The 24622-nt window shown below is 33.9% G+C and overlaps 1 protein-coding gene across 1 annotated transcript; it reads right to left on the bottom strand.

Moving 5' to 3' along the window:
* Positions 1–15840: 15840 nt before the first annotated feature.
* Positions 15841–19388, bottom strand: LOC131612267 (B3 domain-containing transcription factor FUS3-like). The gene is made up of 6 exons (XM_058884073.1): positions 18818–19388; positions 17083–17172; positions 16888–16988; positions 16708–16754; positions 16551–16627; positions 15841–16441 (listed from the first exon to the last, which is right to left on the bottom strand). Exons 1-6 carry the CDS (start codon positions 19193–19195, stop codon positions 16094–16096), a joined length of 1041 nt encoding a protein of 346 aa, XP_058740056.1. The 5' UTR covers positions 19196–19388; the 3' UTR covers positions 15841–16093.
* Positions 19389–24622: the final 5234 nt, after the last annotated feature.

Genomic DNA, 24622 nt, shown 5'->3' with positions numbered 1-24622 from the left:
GGGTCAAAGTTTTAAGCCTACACCCTTAACAAAGTTCATTTTTTTACAGAGCGGGTCAAAGTTTTAAGCCTACACCCTTAACAAAGTCCACTCCAACTTGTTTTTTACGGGGCAGACATGTCCATTTACCACCCCTAATAAAAAATAATATCCCAAGATCACTTGATTTGGGATGGTAAGGTCTCTTACAGCTTAACCAAAGGTCATGGGTTTGAATTTAGCCACGAGCACTTAGCAGTGTTAAACATCTTGATGGAGAATTTTGGTCCTCTGATTTATACCAAAAAAGCTGAGAATTTCTTTTATAATATCTAATAGGTCTGACGCCTATGTGTATATTGATCGGAAAAATATCAAGTGTACTATTTTCACGATGTAGTAATAAAAAGGTTAATTCCAAGTATCGATCTCGAGGACTGCGTTGGAATATAAATTATTATAATTATTCAATTAAATAAAAAGAACATGGGGTTTGTTATTTAATTATAATTTCTAATGGTAAATTAAAATAAGCAAAAAGTGAATTGATGCTTTTTCACTAATATGAGTTATATGCCAAGGTAAGGTTTATGATTTGCTCTGTAACAACCCTGAATTGAGATCTCTCCAACAAGTTAATGATATTCAATTACCAAATCATTAGGGTATTTTCTCATAAGTCCTTATTGAGAAAACCTTTGGCTTTTCATCTTAATACCTAAGTCCTTAGAGACATAAGATAAAACCAAGCTTTTATTATCAAGAGTTTCTTAGTGACCATAGGGTATCCCTAGTCTTAGGTTATATCTACTATGGTTTAATCGTATACAAACCTTAACAATTGCGGCTCGGCAAATTGTTAACCATACAACAATCTTTATTGGTCCGATAAAGAAAGCATTAAAAACAGTATACAATTGAAATGAATAACTAGAACATGGAATTGATCAAATCCGAATATCAAAGTCATTACAAACCAAATCAGGGACACCCCCTAGCATTGGGGGATTTAGCTACTCATACTGTTCAAAAGAAATTCAAAGATATAAAAGTTAAACATTACAAATAATTGAGAGATTTTTTGATCTTCAATTGTTTTTGCTCATGAATGATCTTCGTTCTTCAACAATCTCATACGTTGCTTTTTAATCTTCAAGTTTTTCTCTCGTGTCAAAAGATATCCATCTCCTCTCCATCATCCACTATATGTTGCAAACCCTTCTTTTTAGTCGGAAAATACCAAAACACCCTTATGGATCTTTATTGGAGTTAAAAACTAAAAATACCCAAAATCAGCATAACTCTCCAACACGGGCCATGTTGTGCAACACGGGTGCTCGTGTTGACCTTCTGGATTCCAAAATTTGTACTCCTGCACTCAGGAGCTGCAACACGGGTCGTGTTGTGTAACACGAGTGCCCGTGTTGCTCCCCTGTCTTCCATTTTCTTCTTCTTTGCTACAAGCACAGCAACACGGGTCGTGTAACACGGGCGCTCGTGTTGCTTCTCTGGTATTTTTTTTCTTCTTTCTTTCTTGCAACTTTAGGCTTCACCAACTTCCTGCAACGCATACCATGGACAATTTTAAAGACCTGAGACACATCACTATAACAAAACCAATGCATAAAATAGGAAAATAACTCGAAAACTAATTAAAGGCTCTAAAAAGTAAATGCAAGCAGAAACACTTAAATGGACTCGAAAAGACTAAACTATGACATGAAGCAATGCAAAACACCTAGATTGTCGTCAGGAAAGTGACAAAAACATAGTGAGAATCGCGACCGATCACAACCCCAAACTTATCTCATTACTTGTCCTCAAGCGATGCTCGAGAAACAAACAAGGATCCCCCAAAATATTCACAATCATCTTACCACAGTACTACTGAGATCTTTCGCAACTTCCTTTCTTTTGGCCTTTCAACATTTTCTTCTTTCCCGAATTTAGCGATTCAGCTATACTTCCACATCGAGGTATCTCTTTACCTGTCAACTTTTCACACTCTCACCAAAGCTCTCGGGTTAAAGTGTTTGCACTCAATAATCAAAGCATGCAAAGTCAGCTCATAAGTTTGTATAACATTTATCTTCATCTCATACACACACCACACACACTTTTTGAGGTCTTTCAAGGTTGTAACGGGGCTAAGGGACAAGGTGGTATGAACAAACAAACGGGAAAAACTAATGGCTTTTGGCTCAGAGTCAGGGTTGCTACTTCAATCACCATGTTATTTCACTGTTCACAATCACAAGTGTCGGACACTGTTTCTTAGAATTCTTGATTTCCTACTCATGTATTTCTTTGAGCATTTCTTTTCTTTCAAAGCTTCATTTTCAAATCAAATCCTCATATAGGCAAGTGATTTTGTACTCATCATTTCTTTTCTCTTTTTTTCTTCTTCAAATTTCCTCATCATCTATATTACTATTTTTTTCTACTGCACTTACCTACTCTTTTCTGTTTTCGGTGTATCGACCCCAAACTTAAGAAGTTTCACAGATCAGAACTCAACAACCCTTATCTAAGCAGAGTGAGGAAGTGTTTGGGCTACTGGTTAAATTATGCAGTTAACAAACAAACGAAAGGATATACGGCTCAAGTTGGGTTGATAAAGGATAGCGTGAAAAGGTTGGCTTGAAAGGCCCTGGGTTAAAACAAACAAGTGCCTCAGTGTGTATACATGTGCATAGAAATTCCAACAAATACTTACACAAACTAAAAGTAACGATGACATACCTGACGAACTCTTATGATGATTTTGTATTTGGCTTTTTATAATCCTCACCATGTTTGGTCAAGCTCACTAGGTCCAAAACACCTCTTGTATGGTATAGCTTTATCTCCTCCCCAGGTCTACAAGTCTATTGTCTGGTTTAAAGCTCGAAAGTGCATCTGATCATTAAGTTTAATAGTTCCAACTTTTGGGGGGTTCCTTTCATCAACTATGGGGTGCATATTTGTCCACTATCTCAGATTTTCATCACTTGTCCTGATAACAACTTCTGCATCATGCACTCACATGTCCTAGATAAACACACAAACTACAAACAAAGTACTGACATAAAATCAAAATTTAAAAAGGTAAATAGAAATATTGAAATCAATAAATAGACATTCCCCCAAACCTGAACTAAACATTGTCCGCAATGTTTTAGTACAAGAGTGAGAGGTTGTTGAAAGAGTATTGTGGTGTACTTTTCGTTTATATCGTATCCACAGGGATTATTGCGATATCACTGCCGTTCTATAGCCTATTTTGTCTTGAATTAATGTTACTTTAGTTTTGGGTTTGCAAAAGATCATTCAACAATTTTAGTAGCAAAGAGTAAATTTATGAAAGTTCTAAGTTAAAGAAAATGTATCAAGAATCGATCTCATCGACCTAAATTTGTATGTATCCTTATAAATATATGTATATGAACTCGTTAACGATCAATATAATTATGTATCGACGTCTATACCGTCCGTGTCCGCAACGATATAGCTAGATTTACCGTATTGTTTAACCGACGATTTCTCCACCATTTAAACAATACAAATAACGTTTTAAAACCGATACTAAGTAAACATCAAACGCTAAATCCATGTCTGCAACTTATAGTTTTATAGATGATAAAGTTAGGTCTAGATACAAACATTGATGTCTCAAACACTTATACCAAAGAAAAGCTTTATTAAACAAACTAAACCATCTATATTGATCATCACTTGTTCATACATAATATATTCACAAGAAATACATACAAAAGTCTAGGAAGATTACATCTTATCTTGATACAAAAGAGATTTAGCTATCCATGAAAATGGTAGCTTGCTCAAGAAGGAAAGGATGAATAACAACAAGCATCTACGGCGATTAATCGATGATCAAAGCTTCGATTCTTCAATTCTCAGTTTACTACAGTATATTTGGGTTCCTTGAGCTCTAAAAATGATCAAGAAGAAGGAAAATATCTGAATTGCTCCTTTTATAGTAATTCTGTTTTCTGTCCAGGGCGCGTCGCGCCCTCCAGCGCGCTACGCGCCAATACACTTAAAAGATAAACCGCCCAGACGCGCGACGCGCGCAACTCTCTGCCTCCAGCTTCACAAAATATCTTGGCCAGGGCGCGACGCGCCCATATCACCGCACGACGCGCGCACATCTCTGCCCAGCAGTCTTCAATCAAGGCCAAAACAAGCTCCAAGCTTCCCAAAATGAGCTAAAACCTACACAATCATAACTAAAACACATATTAACATAAAATGAAAGCTAAAAGTTATAAACTATAAATAATTATCTAAAACTTCAGAGAATTAAAAGCATACTCGATAAAATCGGTCGAAAGGTGCCACTAATTAAACTAAATATTAACACAATTTGGCACCTAACAGAGGTACATACCGGACCTATTGAGGGGGTGGTGGAAATTGCAACATTAGACGTTGCATCATCTCGTGCATATCTGTTATCATAAGTCCTTGGCGGGTCTGCTCCTCGCCTTGTCTAGTTTGCTTAGTTCTGAGATACCCAATTTTAGAGCAGACCCATTCCCACTAATTCGGAGCCATAGAGGAGGATCCTAAACCATGGGAGTTAAAATGAGGGGCGCCAGTGTGAACTGAGTTTGTGTCGGCGCTTCTTCATCTCCCTGGTCACTTGCATCAAAACTAGCATCTTGGTCGTCCTCATCGTGAACGACATCAGTATATAGCCAGTTAGCACGATTAAAAGTGTTGGCTTTTTCAGGGTCAGGCAATTCAAACAGAAATCTATTTCTACTTACAAACCAATAACCACCGTTAGTAATGGAAATCATGGACTGATCGATGAGAGATTCCATATCAATTTTAATCTTACCCTAAATAGAAGTGTCGGCCTACAATAAATCTTTATACCCAAAATGAACAGCAGTTTGGGTGATAAGAACCCCTACAGAAATTCCACCAGAAGTAGCACGACCCATTTTTCCCAAAAAATCAGCCACGAACGCTGCTGCATTAAGCACATCATGGTTTAACATGGCATAGAGGAAAAAAATTTCCCTCATGGTTGCAACGCCATGGCTGTCACCCCTGCCAAACATTGTGTATGCAAGACCTTTTTGGGCATACCGAATACACATATTCTGAATCCATGATGACTTAGCGCTCGCGGCGACATAAGCTTCCAAACCTGTGATATCTCCCCAAAATTGTTGTACCGGAAATTCATCCGGAACAGACCCAGGTCCGTAGATGGGCAAGCCGAGGACACCACCTAACTCCTCTACAGTTAACTCATGGTCTTTGTTAAATAGACGGAGCTTAAGGGTATCAAAGTAGTACTTGGTGGACCCATTCCACTTCTTCTCTAACTTAAACTCAATGGTGCTCAGAAACTCAGGAGTAAGGCGTTCATATGATGGTGCCTCTAAATACATAAATTCCAGCATGCCCACAGTATGAAATAATCTGTCAATTTCAGTTTTTATGCCTAGAGTGTTCATGGTGTTTTCACAGATATACCTTGTCGGTGTGAGTTTCCGTTTGACATGGGTCATGTACCTTTTGTGATGTTTTTTGTCCTCAAAGAGAATGGCGTGAGGGTTGGATTGGCGTACTGGGCGTTTACGTGTTCCAGAGGTAGTAGCGACTTGCTTACCCGTGTTGCTCTTTTTGGGTGGCATGATTGGTACCTACAAGAGAAAATGACAAAACAAAAAATTTAAGAATTAGGCGAAAAAGTTACCGTAGGGTTGTAGAGGATGAGGAGTAGAACAACTTTTGTGAAAGGTGTGATGGGTTTTGAGTAGTATGGAGGGAGAAGTTTGAAGCTTTTTGAATAGGTGTTAATGAAGGTTTTAGGTTTTTGTGAGGGAGAGAGGTTGAAGAAAAGAGTTTATGAGAGAAAGAGAAAATAAAAGTGAAAATAATGGGGTTAGGGAAAAGAGAAACGGAATTTGATTGAAGGGTGATGAGGAATGATGAATGGATAGGGTCCACATGGGCAAATCTTAAAAATTGGAAAAAAAATCCGTAACACCAACACCTGTCGTGTTGCTCAACACGGTCGCCCGTGTTGGATCGCTGTCACGTTTCAAAAAAATTGCATGTTCCCAGTGGACGTAACACGGCCCGTGTTGCAGAACAAGGCCACCCGTGTTGCTCCACTATTTTATCCAAATTTGTTTGTTTCCATTTTTTCTTTGGGGAGGAAACACGGCCCGTGTTGGGTAACACGGCCGCCCGTGTTGCTTCACTGTTTTCCACCTTCAAAAGTTTTCTTGCCCGCTTGTTCATTATTTCTCCCGACCTCGTATCCACAACTGAAACTTGCTTTACCTGAAAAAGAACTTAACACCACAACAAAAAACAAAACAAAGAAATTCAATTAGGAAAAATGCGTGGGTTGCCTCCCACGAAGCGCTTCGTTTAACGTCGCATGGTTTGACAGTCGTCCATCTTATCTTGTAAGACGAACATTATCAATCAAACCACTCTCTTGTTCTGATAGTAAGGTTTCACCCTATGTCCTTTCATTTTAAATGTATCCCCGTTGGTTTGATTTTTTAGTTCTATAGCTCCATGGGGAAATACTTTGTGAACCAAGAATGGTCCTGACCACCGTGACTTTAACTTTCCAGGTAATAGCTTCAACCTGGAATTAAAAAGCAACACCAACTGTCCTTCCCACAATTCTTTCTTCTGGATCTTTTGATCATGCCATTTCTTGGTTTGTTCTTTATAGATTTTGGCATTCTCATAAGTTTGATTCCTAAACTCTTCCAACTCATAAAGTTGGTACGTTCGAGCTTCATCGGCTTTCAAAAAATCACAATTTAGGAACTTGGTGGCCTAGAAGGCTTTGTGCTCGAGTTCGAGCGGTATGTGACAAGCTTTACCATAAACCAACTTATAAGGGGACATACCTATCGGTGTCTTGTACGTTGTTTTGTATTCCCATAGAGCATCATTTAACTTTACTGACCTGTCTTTTCGAGAGGCACTGACAGTTTTTTCAAGAATTTGTTTTATTTGCCTGTTAGAAACTTCAACTTGCCCATTTGTTTGAGGTGATATGGGGTGGCAACCTTGTGTTTCACATTATACTTTCTCAACAAATTCTCCATTAATTTATTTAGAAAATGAGTACCCCCATCACTGATTAGTGCTCGGGGTACTTCAAACCTAGAGAAGATGTTATGCTTAAGGAAATTCACCACCACTTTCGCATCATTGGTGGGTAAGACTACAACTTCTACCCACTTTGATACGTAATCTACCGCCACCAAGATATAATTCTTCTCAAAGGATGGTGGAAAAGGTCCTATAAAATCAATCCCCCATAAATCGAACAATTCTACTTCCAGCATAGCATTCTGAGGCATCTGATTTCTCTTTGAGATGTTACCTGTTCTTTAACATTTATCATATTCTCGAACGACATGATGAGCGTCCTTGAATAAGGTAGGCCAGTATAACCCAGAATGTAGGACTTTTGTAGCAGTTCTAACACCACTAAAGTGTCCCCTATAATCTGAGTCATGGCATGCTTTTAGCATGTCCCTTTGTTCTTCCTCTAGAACACATCTTCTGACCAAACCATCTATTCCTCTCTTGTACAAGAATGGGTCATCCCATAAGTAAAACCTGCAATCATACAAAAACTTTTTCTTTCGGTTAGAATCAAAATCCTCCGGGATTACCCCACCTACCAGATAGTTTGCATAGTCGGCGAACCAAGGTACACCAATAACAGGGAGGATGTGTTCATCTGCGAACTCATCCTTTATTGGTCGCTTGTCTTCTGTTTCCTCGATAAGTGACATTCGAGAAAGGTGATCTGCTACCGTGTTTTCACACCCTTTCTTGTCACGAATTTCCACATCAAACTCCTGAAGAAGTAAGATCCATCTCAGAAGTCTTGGCTTAGAGTCATGTTTAGCAAAAAGATACTTCAAAGCAGCATGGTCAGTGTAAACAATGACTCTAGAACCCAACAGATATTTCCTGAATTTATCAAAGGCATAAACCACAGCTAGCAACTCCTTTTCAGTGGTTGCATAGTTCATATGTGCAGGGTTCAAAACGTGACTAGCGTAGTAAATAACATGTAACAATTTTTCTCTACGCTATCCTAGAACTGCCCCTACTGCAATATCACTTGCATCACACATGATTTCAAAAGGTAGAGACCAATCAGGGGCCACGACAATTGGTGCCGGTACTAATTTTTTCTTTATTGTTTCAAATGCTATGGCACACTCATTATCAAAAACAAAAACCTTATCCTTAACCAAAAGAGTAGTCAATGGTTTTGATATCTTAGAAAAGTCTCTTATGAACCTGTGGTAGAATCCCGCATGCCCTAAGAAACTTCGAATACCTTTTTCATTCATTAGTGGAGGTAGCTTTGATATGACTTCGATCTTTGCTTGGTCAACTTCTATTCCTTTGTGGGAAATTTTGTGACCCAAAACTATACCTTCATGCACCATGAAGTGACACTTCTCTCAATTGAGGATCAAGTTGGTCTGTTGGTATCTTTCTAACACAAGAGCAAGGTTAGTTAAACAATTATCAAAAGACTTACCAAAAACTGAGAAGTCGTCCATGAACACCTCCATATGGTTTTCAAGCATATCATCAAAGATGGCTTGCATGCATCTTTGAAAAGTAGAAGGAGCATTACATAACTTGAATGGCATCCTTCTATAAGCAAAAATACCAAACGGGCAAGTAAAGGCCGTCTTCCCTTGATCTTCTGGTGCAACCGCTATCTGATTATACCACGAATAACCATCAAGGAAGCATTAGTAGTCATGACTCGCTAACCTCTCCAGCATCTGATCAATGAAAGGTAATGGGAAGTGATCCTTCCTTGTCGCCAGATTTAACCTTCTATAATCTATGCAGACTCTCCATCCTGTGACCGTCCTTGTAGGGATTAACTCATTTTTTTCATTCTTTATCATTGTAGTTCCTCCCTTTTTTGGCACCATGTTGAAAGTATTTTGGGTAAATATTTTCTAATATATCGTATCCATAGAGACTGAGTTAATATTGTTGCCGTTCTATAGTCGAGTTATAATGAGTTAGTGAAAAGTATTGGTTTTGATTGTTTAATCTCAAGTTGCAAATAACAGAATAATAATTGAATGATAAAAAGCTTAAAGACGAATAACAATGGTGAATGAATATGTTGAGTTTTAGGGTTCATCAACCTATTCATATGCAATTGATCATTTAATCCACATGTGAACATTATTTAAGTTATTATCTTCATCCATCCTCAAAAGAGATATTATGTCTAATGATCACTCTAGAGACACCTCTACCGGTATGATATTCGATCTCTCAGAATAACTATAAAGATAAAGGGAATTAACTGCGATGATTTATGAAAACTTCTTCAAAATCTCATCTCTGAGTATTAATCAACAAGTCAATGTAAAAACCTAGGGCAAAAGTATAAACCCTATCTCTCGATTGATAGTTCAACAATGATATAAAATAAAAGCAAGGTTTTTCATTGATAATAAAGCTTAAACAATTGTTCACAGGAATTAAACAAGTAATTGCATCTTCATAGGTTAACAACTACCTTAAACTCAACACAATGGGGTTTAGCTCTCCATAGCCATGAAGAACACACAAGACTTCATAGAGGGATTCATCTCCATCAAGGGAATGTCTTCAATTGATGTTGAATTCTCCGTCGGATGTTGTTTTTTGCTCTGGAATAGGATTGCTCTCTGAATTTCGCTCACCAAAAGTCCCTCTCTTATGAGGATTAGGGCTTCTATTTATAACAATTTATCCTTGTAACGCAACCATCGCGCCTCGGCACGTATTGGCGCGGCGCGGACCCAAGTCAGAGGGAATGACGCGTCTCGCCCCTTAAGGTCGCGGCTCGGCCTTTGCTTCATTCCACTTCTTTGTGATTTCTCTTCTCCAGAGTCTCTATGCCTGCGTGTTTCTTCGTCTTTACTTCTCAACTTCAATATGTGCACAAATAACACCCAAAGTGACGCAAGTTGTTCTACAATTAGTATCGAACCTCTAAAGTTCAATTCTAACCATAAAATCCTCAAAACTCATAAGATCTGCTCAACTTTTAGCTCAAAAGGTAGTTAATTTGACTCATGAAAACACTACTAATTCACTCCTAACAAACTCTACCCAACTTAGAGTTTTGTTTGTCCCTAAACAAAATTACTTACCTCAATAATTACAACAAAACGTACCAACAATCATGCAACAAGTTTTTCAAAAAGTTTTTCAAATGGTTCAATTCAGTGACCAACTCAGATACTCTTCATCTCCCTGCAAACTCAGAACATGCACATGAAACAGATTTTGAAAAGAAATTACCTCCAGAAGTTCAAAACACTACACAACCTCAGTTGAATCAGCACTAATCACTCTCATCAAAAGATATGATGAATAAAAGGGTTAAACACTCATCCAAACAATTAAATCAACAAATATCCATATCATACGTTCACCGTATTGTTAGCATCAAGTCCTGTGGAATCTGAGAATCAGAAGGTCTTTATAGGGTTGTAATGTGGTTTAGATTCAAAGAAAAGAAGATATTCAAGGGTTGTTCCTATTCTAGGGAAGCATTCGAATCATCACTCATTCCTTTTTCTTTATATCATTAGCTTTTTCACCCGTTCATCTTTTTCATTCGTAGCTCGATGCTTCTTTCATTTATTTTTTTTCAACAACTGTCTAAGTTCAAACGTTGTTCTTCTTTTGTTTCTTTTTTTTTTCAAGCTACGCGTTTCTTTTTGTTCTTTGCGCATCACCACCTGTACTTACTTTTCTTTTGATTATGAATCTCCCCAACTTGGAGATCAACCTGTATTCAGATTCTATGAATGCTCCCCTACTTTCTATAAAGGTAAAAGAGAAAACACATCACCAAATTGTATGGTTGATGGTCTAGAACAAAACTTTTTATTTAGATCAAGAACTCACCAGATGTTTTTCTTGGTGCATAATATGAAATTTATCTTGACCTTAGTCTCAAAGAATGGTTAGCAAAGGATCACACTCTCAAAGAATTCCGCTTGCCCGTGTTCTCTTCCTCTGCTTCTATTTTCCCAAATGCTTCCAATTATGTTTTTCTGGTTTTCCCTCAAACCTAAATGTCTCACTTACTATTCCAATTTGGGCCAAATAACACCAATTACACGTACTGTAGCCCACTTAATTATATTATTCCAGTATACTCCCTTAACTACTCTATGTCTCGCATTTTCCGGTCTAATTTTAATTACTCAGAAAATTTCCAAAACTCCAAATATTATTCCAATAATATTTTTAATACTAAAAATATTAAAATTTCCGATTAACTCTCGATCCGTTATCCCGAAATAATACTGACTAAATCGTCCCAAAACACGAAAAATTCAATAATTGTCTCAAATGACTAAATTAAGCAAATAATCGTTTTTCCGAGCGTTACAACATCTACCTAATGCTGGATTATTTTACAATTTAGATGTTAAAAGCATCAGGCATTATGGTTGAACACATAGGAGTTGATCCTCAAAAGGCCTAGTTGGAGATAAATCAAACATGAAGATGTCTAGTACGATTTCCATTGATGGAAAAGATATACATCGACCATTTAAATAGCATAATTTCTCATCACTATGATGATACTATGAAAGATTAATACATGTTATGTGTGGACTAGGAAAACATTATTCGGCCTGGAAAGAAAAAGCTCAAAGGGTATAAAAAGAAACAACCCAAGAGGCCAAGAAGGAAATGGGTGTGTGTTACCCTGGGTTGCTTGGTTGTGACTTAGATCGTCTGACCAGGACCCATGTTCATTAATTGATCCATATCGCTAATACATGGAAGCCAAGATATTCTCGAGAAACAATCAAAATGTGGTATGAATGAAGGAAGAACCAATCTCCTATACTCCAACAAATTCGTAGAGAATATTGGAGAAACTATTTGTTCATCTCCACTACCCGGCCCACGAAGCCTCCTATATATATATATATTCCTGCACAAGGTTTGAAATAAATATTCACTAACTCAGTGAAACCTACCATACAATTCCTTTTGCAACCATACAGGCAAGCATGCTCCCCCCCCATTATTGTATTTCACAAATACAATTGGCGCCCATTATGGGATCTCAGTAAAACTAACATATATCACACTCAAATCCAATTTTTAACCACCTTAGCCACATTCTCCAACATGGTGACACAAAAAGGCGCCACCATAGCTAGAAGTGTCATCCACGACGACCAGGAAACCTTAGTAGAGATGTATGTTGCTATGGATGAGCTACATGGTTCCAATCAAACTTTGAAGGTGAATGTCCTAACCCTCTGAGAGTGAAAACATGAAGACTTTTAGATAAAAGACAAGTTCTTATACCCTTAACCTCTTTCAGATGAGATTTTGGACGCTCAAGTACTAGAGAACTTCAAACCACCACCAATAGTGAAGTTTGATGGGAAGAGTGACCCAAGGAACATATTTCTGCCATCAACACCCAGATGGAGATCATAACAGACCATCTTAAAAGCCCTAATAAAACACCAACTATTAGGGAACAGATGGAAGGGTGCAACAATGATGTTGAGAACCTTCAGAACCTCCACTGCAAAAGAGATAAAGGGGAAGGAAACCCTCATTAATTTATAAAGGGGAGGTAGAAGTAGAAATAGATGGATGGAAGATCAAAAGAGACGAGCATGGTCACCCTCTTCGATGGTGAACAAGCCTTCAAGATAACCATTTCTCCATCTTTTAAGGAAGAAACCCCCACTTTTGTTTGGAAAAGTTGGAATTGTTCGTCAAAAGTATAGTAAGACCCTTAAAACCTATAACTCCACACTAACCTAAACCCTATTTCAAACATTTCTTTATAATCCCTACTCACAGCTACTATAGAAGGATGGGAAAGAAAAAGATATCCTTACCTGAGAGGGTTGTAAACGAAGAATCATGGGTATGTAGAAAAGCTATGTAGTTCAAAGGAGCTTGAAGAAGTCGTGAGAACAAAATAAAGAAAGTAAGTGGAAGGAGAGACTTTTATAAGGGAGTTAAAACCACAAGGAACCTTTTAGGCTCCCCCAGAATTTTGAAACTCTCACCACGCTTTTGACTAGTTTTTAAGGTCTAAAAAAAATAGGCAATCATTACTTACATTAAATGAAAGTAAGCAAGATCGTCTGAATGATTTGTTGTCATTCTCCGTTGGCATCTTAGTTATTCAGGAGACACTTGGTAAGGGGGAGATGACTCAACCTCATTAGGAAACTTAAGCCAATAAAAAAAAGGAGGGACTCATCGTACAATTAAAAAGGCCGTCTTCAAATAAAAGGCTCGCCCCCAAGCTGAAGGACTTGCCTCCCACTTTAAAAGGTCGCCTTCAACTAAGGTACTCACCCCAAGCTGAGGGACTCGCCTCCCATTTAAAAGGGCCACGTCCCAAAATATTGAACTTGTCTTTTATCGAAAGGCTTGCCTTAGACTGCAGGATGGAACCCGAAAGAAGTCTTAAGACACTTCGCTCTTTATAAGTCCTCGTGCTTGAGAGAGTGTTATATTTGTGAGAGCTCTATATAAGGGTGACACATGGGTTCCCGTCCCATAAGGTAAAGTCTGGGCGCTACATTTGAGTACTATAGAGGCTCGCCCTCCTAATAAGACACGTGCACAATGTCTATATTCCTCCACCAGTTACACGAATTGAGGCATACAACTACTATTTGAAAAATAGTTAGTCAACAAACTTCCACAGTTAAGAGGGAAAGATTACTACCTCTCAGGATTTCCCAAGTCTTATGCCCAAGAACCTCTATAAATACTTATTCCCTTACAGGAGAGAGACAAATCATTCATACCCTAAGCACAACGCTTACTTACATAGCCACACTCACTTCACGTGAACTGGCCCTCTAAAACTACCGTAAACGTTGTAACACCACCATACATTGTCTCTCACCGCTTCAGACAAACCGTAACCACCCTAAATTGTTATAAATCCATTAAGATCTCGGAGTATCCCATCCCCTTGTCAGGATACCACGTGCACATGTATTTTTAACCAATAAACAATAATTTAATTTTTAAACGTTTAAAAGTTGAGAAGTGTAATTTTAATTACTAGTTAAAGTATTACAAATATTAATTAAAAAAAAATATAAAACACAAATGATATAGGATAAATTTTAAATTAAATTAATTTCAAATAATAAATAAATCGCACGTTTCATGAATTATGCATGACTTTTGGACTCATTCATTTCAATCACCAACATATCAACGTCATGCACAACAAGACTTATATATTGTGTAAAACAATACACGTCTTCTTCATTCTTTATGTATTATGACTCTTTCTCACACTACTACTTTATGAATAAATTATACTAGATTACATCTTTAAACTATGAAAATGAACATCATAAATTATTTTTTTGTATTTTTTTTAATATTTGTGGATTGTATATCTTAGGTGCGTAACACTAGAAATTAATACCTTGAGTTGAAGTTGAATTCTAACTTCTAATTAAAGTCAAACATGTTTTATCAATTTATTATATTTTTGTATATTAATTATTATTTAATCTTTCATCTGTCTTTTTTTCTTTTCGTTTCTTTCTTCTCTTTCCATACACATAAAAGAGATTCTTTTAAAAAAGTGCACTAGTACTAAAAATGGTTATCTCCGAACATTAACAAATTATTATAAAAAATTTAGTGTTCATCTAAATATTTATAAATTTAATATAAATTATCAAAAATATTTAAAATACCTTTTAAATAAGAGATATCTTCTTTATCACTTTTATCATTTATTACTTTTAAAAATTTAAATTTTTTGTTTTTACCATCCGTATCCGATTTCGTTGGACCATCTAATTTAATTTGATGGTCCGTTCTAACATGGTTGGACCATCTAATTTAATTAGATGGTCAGTTCTAACATTAAGTGGTTATAAATCTAATTTGATGTCAAAGTTGGTTTAGCAATAATATAGTTTTTTTTTACGTATATTCAAAAATGTCCATCTTGATTTAATTTGTATACAATATTAATGAAATAATTTAATAAAAAAATAAAAAAAAATTAGATAGATATTATCCATTCAATTTTCTTTTTTATTTAAAAAAAGCATCATAGAGTAGTCCCAACTTAGAGTAGTCCCAACCTTCTTTTAAGATTGAGAACACAACATGTCCCCTATTCCACATGTATAGGACAAAAGTTTCATTAGACTATTTAACAAACAAATTTATTTTGTAAAATTATACTCTGAAATAGTTTTTTTTTCCTAAAGGCTCTCTCAAAGTTTAAAAAATAGTTTAAATAAATTTAACATACTCACTTTTTACAAATGCATACATCCTGCTCAAAATTTCTCCAATAAAATTAAACTCTCTGTGACTATCAGCAATTACCACACCACCTTATCAGAGGGATTTGAAATAATGTAGAAACATTCAATGAAGATAGTTAAAATTTGAAATAATGTAAAAACATTCAATGAAGATAGTTAGTTTGCTAAATATTAACAAAGACATTTTCTAAATTTTACTATGTTTATATGAAATTTAAAAAATTGATTATTTTTACTATTTTCTCTAAATTAATTTTTTTGTTCATAATAGTAATTGAAAAGAATATACTATATGAAAACAACCCCAATTTATATGATATATGCATGCAATTATATTTTTCTTTATAGAATTCTACACTATAGATTCTCAAAATTAGTGTAGAAATACTGCTAATTCTTACTCTACACTAAAATTTTTCTTCCTATCTACATGATTTCCTAATACTATATATGATTAATTAAACAAGCTATAATGAATAGTTCAAAATATATAGTAATAGAGATATTATCAAGCAACAATTATAAATATTACATAATAGAGTAGTCTCAATCTTGTTCGACAGAGAGGAAAACCAAACCATGTCCTTGACTACTCTTTTATTCTACACACACATCCTCTCATTGACATTATCATGAAAACAACAAAAGATCCAAAACACACACTTGCATATTTATTAATAATAGTACCAAAATAGACTAAACAACACCACCTTAGAGTCTTGGTACTATGTTAGTGCCCTTCATATGTAGTAATGACCTCAGTAGAAATCATCAAGTGACAGATTCTCAACTGAGCCAAAAGTTTCAAGAGCTCCCATCTTGGAGAAAGATCCCATCTTCGAGTAATTTGTCATCGATCCGCTCATAAAATCAAATGGTGAGTCATTTGAGATTGTTGTGTCATATATAAACGACATCCCGTTATCATTCATGGGATTATTCATGGTGTCATTGATTTCAGGAAATGGATAGGTTACTTCAGGATAGGTTATATCGAAGAAGTTTGTGTTCAGCTCGAAATCATTAGGAAAGATGCTATTGTTTGTAACAGTTGCTTCCATAAACTTATCTCCATCACGACCAAGAGCCTTTTTCGCCTCAATCACCTGTATTAGTACAGACAAAATATACATACATGGTTAAAACAAACTCGACGGAATTTTACAGTAAAAAATAAATTGGTCGGTATAACTAGTTTTGTTGCATGTTACATACATAGTTGTGACTCTGATTATCCTGGTAAACCACAATGGTATCTCCCAAGCGTAAACCATGCGAGTTCACAAAGTCTCCTGCAAATATTAACAAATTAATTTTTTTTTAAAGTAAAGTTTAACTCTAAAAAAGATATAGAAAAGAAGTTAATACATACCAGTGTTTTCAAGCACATACATCCTACTGTTATTGTTTGGCCAGTACCTGCATTATTCAAATAGAAATTTAATTACCATTAAATCTACTTCAACATGTAGTTGCATTTAATTTGATTTTATTTTGTGACCATGATATTTAACTAACAATATATTATATATATAAATTACATGTAACCGACCTGTACTTGAAGCACCATACATGAACACCATCGATATCATCCATGTTGATCAGAATTCCTTCCTTTGAGTCAAGGTGAGGAAGGAAAGCCTCAGCTGCTTTCTGTGAGTTACAAAAATAAAGTGTTAGTGTTACAAGTTGGTTTATAATAATCGATTTCATCAAGAGAAAACAAGTTGTTAAGCAAGGATCAAACCTTTGGCAAGACCATTCTCCTTAGGGAGCTAACATCACTGTTCTTCAGCTCTTTTTGGAAAAGGAAACTCAGCCTCTTATGATCAATTTCCTAAAAAGTGAATAAATATTTCAAAACCATTTGTGGTATTAGTAATGAATATATGGTACAACATTGAACAAAAACATTTCAGTCAATGCCATATATGTCTAAATATGTTCAACATAAGAACACCAAGTCAATAGCAACAGTGTAAGGAGGTAAATTGTGGTGTACAAAGCATTGTCTAGCATGATTATTCTTTATCTTGAAATACACAAATTTACAAATATTAAGTTCAATTTACAACTAATAATCATAATTTTCTTATCTTTTTATTTAAGCTTACCTGCAAAGATTAGCAGTTACCAGCTTCCAAGGAAGAGACATTGACTAACATAATAACCATCTATAGTGAATAGCTTATTTCATCACTTAGTCAAGTCAATTTTAAGTTATCAGATAGAAAACAAAATACTCACATCATGCTTTTTTCATACTCAAAATTCAAAATCACAACTTTCAATCTATACCAAAACATCATATATAATGAAATATAATGAAGATCACATTTTAAAGTCATTGTTGACTCAACTTTTGTAACTCAAAGATGGTAACTATATACTACACGTTACATAAAACAAACAAAACGAAAAAGGGCAAGTTTACAAAGAACATTAATATTAAGTAACTATTAATTAAAGATGTATACTTCAAACCAGCATGAATATTAGTATTAATTAACATTAATAACTTAATCTGCACAGTTCAAACAGAAACAAATATTAGTATTAATTAATATTATTAACACAAGATATGCATAATTAAAACAAGCAAGAATATTAATAGTATTAATTAACATTAATAACTTAACCTGCACAGTTCAAACAAGCAAGAATATTAGTACTAATTAACATGATTAACTTAAGAACCATAGTTCAAACAAACAAGGAAAACATAAAAGTGCTATTACCATATAAACATTACATGAATAAACATTCTTTTGGTCATTACCCTGAGATTCACCAGACAACATCCGTACCGACATAGATTCTGCCTCTTCTAAAACAATGAGTTAAAAGTCTCATCTTTTTTCCATTTTTATACATGTTACACAATATTCTGACACAATACTATATTACTAATTCTTGTACAAGACATAGACATAAACATAAACAAAGCTTCAAAATCAAAATATTCTGACTTGTGTTTAACTACTTCGTTTACCACACAATTGACTGATATAACAAATAAATTCACTTGCTTTTATTTAATATTAATATTAAATTGTGTTTTTATAAATATATACCTAGATCTATAATAGATCTGAAGTGATTCATAATTAAAAATACAGATCTAAAAAGATCAAGTAAAAGATATGATGATGTAAAGTAAACAAGCTACTATACTATTCATTTTCTGTTCATTTACAAAGTAACTTATAATAAAAAAACACAGATCTATAATAGATCGAATTAAATGTATATGATGTAAAGAAAACAAAGTGAGTTATAATAAAAAACACAGATCTAAAATAGATCAACCCTCAAGAAGTCTAGGGTTTGTTGGATCTGTGAATATTAAAAAAAAAATTTATTAATTTTTTAAAAAATATTTTTTTATTGATTGAAACAAAGTTTATAATACTAAAAAATTCATCTATGAAGTATTTGAATATAAAAAAAAAATATAAAAAAGAAAGAGAAAAAACACTCACAACTTGTTGGGAAGGTGGTTTGGTAAAAAGAGGAGGAATTGGAGGAAGTGGCACTTGCGAGATGGTAGTGGAAGAAGCAGTAGGAGGAGGAGGTGGAGGGTTGGATGGATGAGTCCTGAGGTTGTTGTTCATGATGGAAGAAGAAGAAGAAGATGAAGATCTTCTCTGTCTAGCCATCCTCTTCCTCCTGTGAACAGTTCCAAATGCAGCAGTAACAAAGGTATCACCATAGATCCGGTGGTGAAGACCGGATCCGTTGACAGTGTTTTTGGTTACGTTCATGTACTCAACTTGACGAGGCTCAACAGCTGCCATGAAAGCACAGGGCTTGGTATTCTGAGCCAGTACTTTCTTTCCTTCAACCTCGTTCATCATCATTGCTAGCTACTTTGGTTTCGGTGTTGGAGAGAGTTGAGTGGAGATGAAAGTATGTAATGGAGAGAGTAGCAATAATGGATAGGTTTTTATGATAGGTTTTTTTGGTTCTATTTTTAGCAAAAACAACAAGGTTTTTTGTGAAATACAGAAAATATAGAGTGGTTTTTACGACATTTGTGACGACTATATTCACCTCATTCTCAATTTCTCATCCCCCTCCTTCTTTTTTTTTTTTACTACTTCATTTTTATTTTTCCTTGGACAGATTTTTCCACTGTAAATGGGTTTGTTGAAGAAAAAAAGAAAAAGTTATGAATATGTACAAATGTTGTGACCCGATTCATTGGGTGTTTAATTTTCTCTTGGCTGTTTCTCTGAATGATAACGTGGGTGTGGTTAGTGTGGCTGAACGTGAATGGAGAGTTGTAAACCAGAGTTAAGATGAAACGAGTTGGGTTTCGCATAGGGGTTAGTGCGGTGGTGATGGTGGTGGTTAAGGAATGACCAAGCAATGAATGACGGATGGATAGCAAACAATGACGATACATGTAGGTTGGTTTCTACATCCAGGTGTTGCAAAAGTTCTGAAACTTCCACCAACACACCATAATTCAATTGCTAGGTACTATCTTTTTCCATCTTAAATAAATTACTATACAGTATACACTATGGTAAATTGATTATAGTATATAGTTTTAGAGTATGATGATATAAGATGAAGAGAAAGTATGTATAATGGTTATTTTTGCATGTAGGTTGCCACGTCAGGTGATGGTGAGAGAGCACATGGTGATTGAGAATTTGTAATGGTGGAGACACGTGAATGTCTTTCTTCTTTCTCTTCTGTGCGGAGAGTAACGGGAGATGGTGATGTATTGATTTAAACAGTTGGTTGAAATGGGAGGCTGTCTGTTGTTTCCCAGGCTCCTTTGGTGTTCCACCTGGGTAACATGCACAGGTGCTTTTACGTATCAATTAATGACATACATTATTGTTTTTACTTTAACTAGACAGTATTCTGTTCTGGTTTCTGGTTTTCACTGTATCTCTGTATATTATTTTATTAATATTAATTTATATTTTTTTTTGTATTTTAATTATAAATAAATAATAATTTTTGTCTTAATTAAAAAATATGTTAAATATAATTAATTTTTTAAATTTGATTATAGTTTTTATTTTTATTAAATTTAAATAATTTTGATTTTATTTTTATATTTTGCACTTATAATAAATGAGATGTTCATTCAAAAGAGAAGAGACTTTTTAAATGAGATGTTCATTCAAAAGAGAAGAGACTTTTTAAATGAGATGTTCATTCAAAAGAGAAGAGAGTTTTTTCTGCCGGTAGGTATGAGATGAGTTAATTGAATGTGATTTATCAGTTCAGAATTTAATGTCTGAAACAGTATTTATATTTAGATTTAATTATAATTTTGGTTATTTTATTTTATTTTATTTTCGATTTTGGTTCTCTATTTTTAAAACTACAAGTTTGGTTCCTCTTTTGAGTTTTCGGTTGAAAAAGGAACACAAATATAGACTAACTTTATTAGAAAAAACAAAATAAGAGGACAAAAATTACACCAAAACTTAAAAGAAATAACTAAAATAGGAATTTTTAAAATAAAGGGATCAAAATTGAAAAGAAAAAAAGACAAAATAGGAGACTAATATTTATATTTATGTGTTGATGTAAATAAATTGCTGATATTTAAAAATTAATAATTTTTGATGAAAATAAAATGTTTATTTTTTATTTTTAATATTTTATAAAATTAATATGTATTAATTTGTCATATTTCACTATTGACTCGTCATTTAAAAATATGAAATGAGATTTGAAATGATAAAACTATTATCTTGAACCAAGTAAAATAGTGAGATCAAATTTATAGTTTAGTTTAATTTTTAAAGTTTTATTTAAAATACAAATTAAATTTATTAAAATATTTTGACGATATTTATTAGATCTCCTACTTGTTAAATACTTTTAAATTTAATGAAGATGTATTAAAAATATAAACATTAAATAGTTCAAGAGTTTTTAAATTTTGCTTATATTAATGCCAAGATTTAAAATCATAATGTTATAATAGTAGAAAGAGGAACCAAGGATTCATAAATAAAGGTATAAGTAATTTGATTCGAATCTTGTTACATTGTGAGTTCCAATGTCGTTTTGTCTATGGGCGAACAAAAGAAACTCTTGATTATTTATAATTTGATTATAATTCATTCTCTTTAATATGAATCAAATATTTTGGATAAATTCATAATTAACATTGTTTTAGAATTTCAAAATAAAAAGTAAATTGAAAGAAAAAATGTATGTAAATCATTAGAAAGAATAAATAAATTAATAGAAAATTTTAATTGTCATTTTGAGATTTTATGCACTTTATAAAACAATTACATTAATACTTTTTTTTAGAAAATGTTAAGTTACGCACGCTATTTTAAAACTGGACCAAATTGAATTGATTGAACTAAAAATTAGAGGGATCGACAGTCTAATTTGATTGTTGGAACAAATAAACTGTTGAACCAGTGAAAATTGATAAAAATTGGTCAAAATTGATAAAAGTCGATGAATCCATAGTTTTGAAAAATCGATGGATTAAATATTTATTTTTTTCCTAAGACAAAATGACGTTGTTTTAATATATATTTTAAAATAAAATTAAAATATAAGTAGACTTTATTCAAAATTATTTAGAATTTAGATTTGTATTTTGCATCATTGTGTTTAAAATTTGAATTTGAAGAATGAACATGTGAAATTATAATATTTTGAAAAATTGAAAATTTTAAGGTGTTATGATTATTTAAAAATCGAGTCATTGATTTAACTAATTTAATAATTATATAGTTTTGATATAGAGGTCGCTTTATTTATTTGAATATTTGATTTAATCCAATTTAATCATTTAGTTGAAATAATAATCAAATAATTTATTAACAAACCATCATTACCTCTATTACCGCTCTCATTTTTAAAACATTGCTTACATTACATAAAACTGAAATTTTTTGAAATTGTGTATTAACTTTATTGAAGATTTAAATTTTGCTTTTTTCAACACAAAATCTAGTGATTGAAGTTTTTAACTTATAGTACCTTTATGACAAGTTAACATGATTTATTTCTTTTACCTTAAATATATTGATTTTATCTTTTTTTGTAATATTTTCAATCATTTATTGTATCATACTTAAGTTATTTCTCTCTCTCTCTCTCTTGATCAATTTATAACAATTCATGATGTCAACTAAAATGTATTGAAGTAATTAAGTATTTCATCTTTCTTAATTAATTTTTTATTAAGATCTTATTAGAAAATTTATTTGTCCTTAAATATTAAACTCTATGTAAATTTGTAAATGTATACCATTATATCCGTTACTAATGGTACACTTATTTTCTTTAGAATATGAGAAGACGGTATTAAATATATTTATTATACTTTATTTAAACATATCTTTTATAAATATTGAATCAGAGATATTCTTGTCGACTTACAAAAATGAGAAATTCCAAACCAACAACATCCTACTTAAAATAAATAATAGGGTCTTTACAAAATTAGTAAAAGTACATTTAGAATGAGAAATATTTTCTAAAAAAAAATCACTTCCAAACTAACTAACAATTTGATCGACCAAACTAAATCTTCTAAATTAAAGCAACCCCCCTTAAACAAGATATCATTCCTAAGTCTCCACATACACCAAACAACTGTCACCCAAACAACACCTTCTTTCCCCGATTTAACCTTCCTTCCCTTGTTGAAGCAAAACCATCTACGAAGTCTAACCACATACAATTATCACCGAAGAAACGTTTCCATAACGCGCCTTCAAGACCTCTAACCATAAACCATAAACCATATTTTCCCTCCAAAATTCACCACTTCCACTTTTGAAGAAGAGCTAAGTTGAAAATTCAATGCTTCTAACTCATAAACCTCCATCGCATAAAGGTTTACAAACCTTACTCCACCTTAACCAATGAATGCACCTTTTCTCCTTTGAACCGCCCCATAGAAACCTACTTTAAATGCTTTCAATATCCCTCCAAGTCTTCACTAACGCTTTGTAAAACGACAAAATAAATATTGATAAGATACACAAAACAGACTTGAGAATAGTGATCCTACCCTTCCAACAATCGAATCTAGAAGAAATATTTTCTAATAAAAACTTCCATACTGATTCTCCTAAATTTTTCACTGATTGGAACACCCAAGAAGGTAAACACTCTATCCTCAATCCTACACGACAAGAAGTTAGCCGCAACCTCCAACAAATGATTATGAATATTAATCTCGATGACTCTACTTTTGTGATAGTTAACGCCTAGCCCGAAATCAACTCGAAGCCTTAATAGCCCACGAATTATGTTAAACGGCTGCAACTTATATAGAGGGGGTGAATAGATCCCAAGTTTAAATTTTTGATTTCAAAGGTTTCGAAAATGTTTAAACTACGGCGAGCAGAAGTATCGTGTTTAGATCGAAAATCGTCTAAACCGAACTGGTTATTGGAACCTCAAATATGCGTACAACCCTTAGTATAGGATAACAGTGATACAAATGATTAACGAATTAAATTCTCAATCAACCGTTATAATATGACCACTAAGCAACCAACTCCCAATGAAATTTAACACAAAAATTCAAAGTCTCAAATTATCGAACACTTGACATACGATCGATTTTTTCAGATTTTCCTTTAAGTTTGTTGATATAAAAAATCCTCTTACAATCTAATTGATTGTAAGACAATCAACATATAACCAATGCTTTAAATAATTAGCAGAAAATTGTTACAAATCAATCACTCATTCGATGTGTTTAACAATTTGATAATGGATATTTAAATTGTAAGAGATAGATAGATAGAGATAAAGAGAGAGAGAGAGAGAGAGAGAGAGAGAGAGAGAGAGAGAGGGAGAGAGAGAGAGAGACGGGGAGTCACTTAGGCAGTTCATTAATCATCCTCACTACGGCTACATCTGCCCATAATTCTAAATTGGAATTGAGATATCAATCTTACTATGAAAAAAATTGTTTACATGAGATGTGAAGCAATCAAACCCTACAAACCTTATGTTTGATGTTGATCCTTACACTTCTCTTTCCTTGATCTGAGTTTGATCAAGTCACCCAACAAACACCAATTGATTCACCGTCTCGTGTTACTCCTTTGCAAGAAACCACTGTTCTTCAACACTTTCACTCGGTCGAATCCAAATTGTGATTGTTGTCACTCAATATTACCAATTGGTTCACCGTCTCACGCTACTCCTTTGCAAGAACCAAGTTTTCTTCAAAGCTCTTCACTCGGCCGAATCCAATTGCGTAAATCTTGTAAAAAGAACCCCAAATCAACATCTTGTTCTTGGAGTAAGAACCCTCACAGTTT

This window comes from Vicia villosa, linkage group LG6, assembly GCF_029867415.1.
Source record: "Vicia villosa cultivar HV-30 ecotype Madison, WI linkage group LG6, Vvil1.0, whole genome shotgun sequence".
In the NCBI taxonomy this organism is placed as follows: domain Eukaryota; kingdom Viridiplantae; phylum Streptophyta; class Magnoliopsida; order Fabales; family Fabaceae; genus Vicia; species Vicia villosa.
Note: the sequence above shows the minus strand (reverse complement) of the source record. Positions and strands in the feature narration are given on the sequence as shown.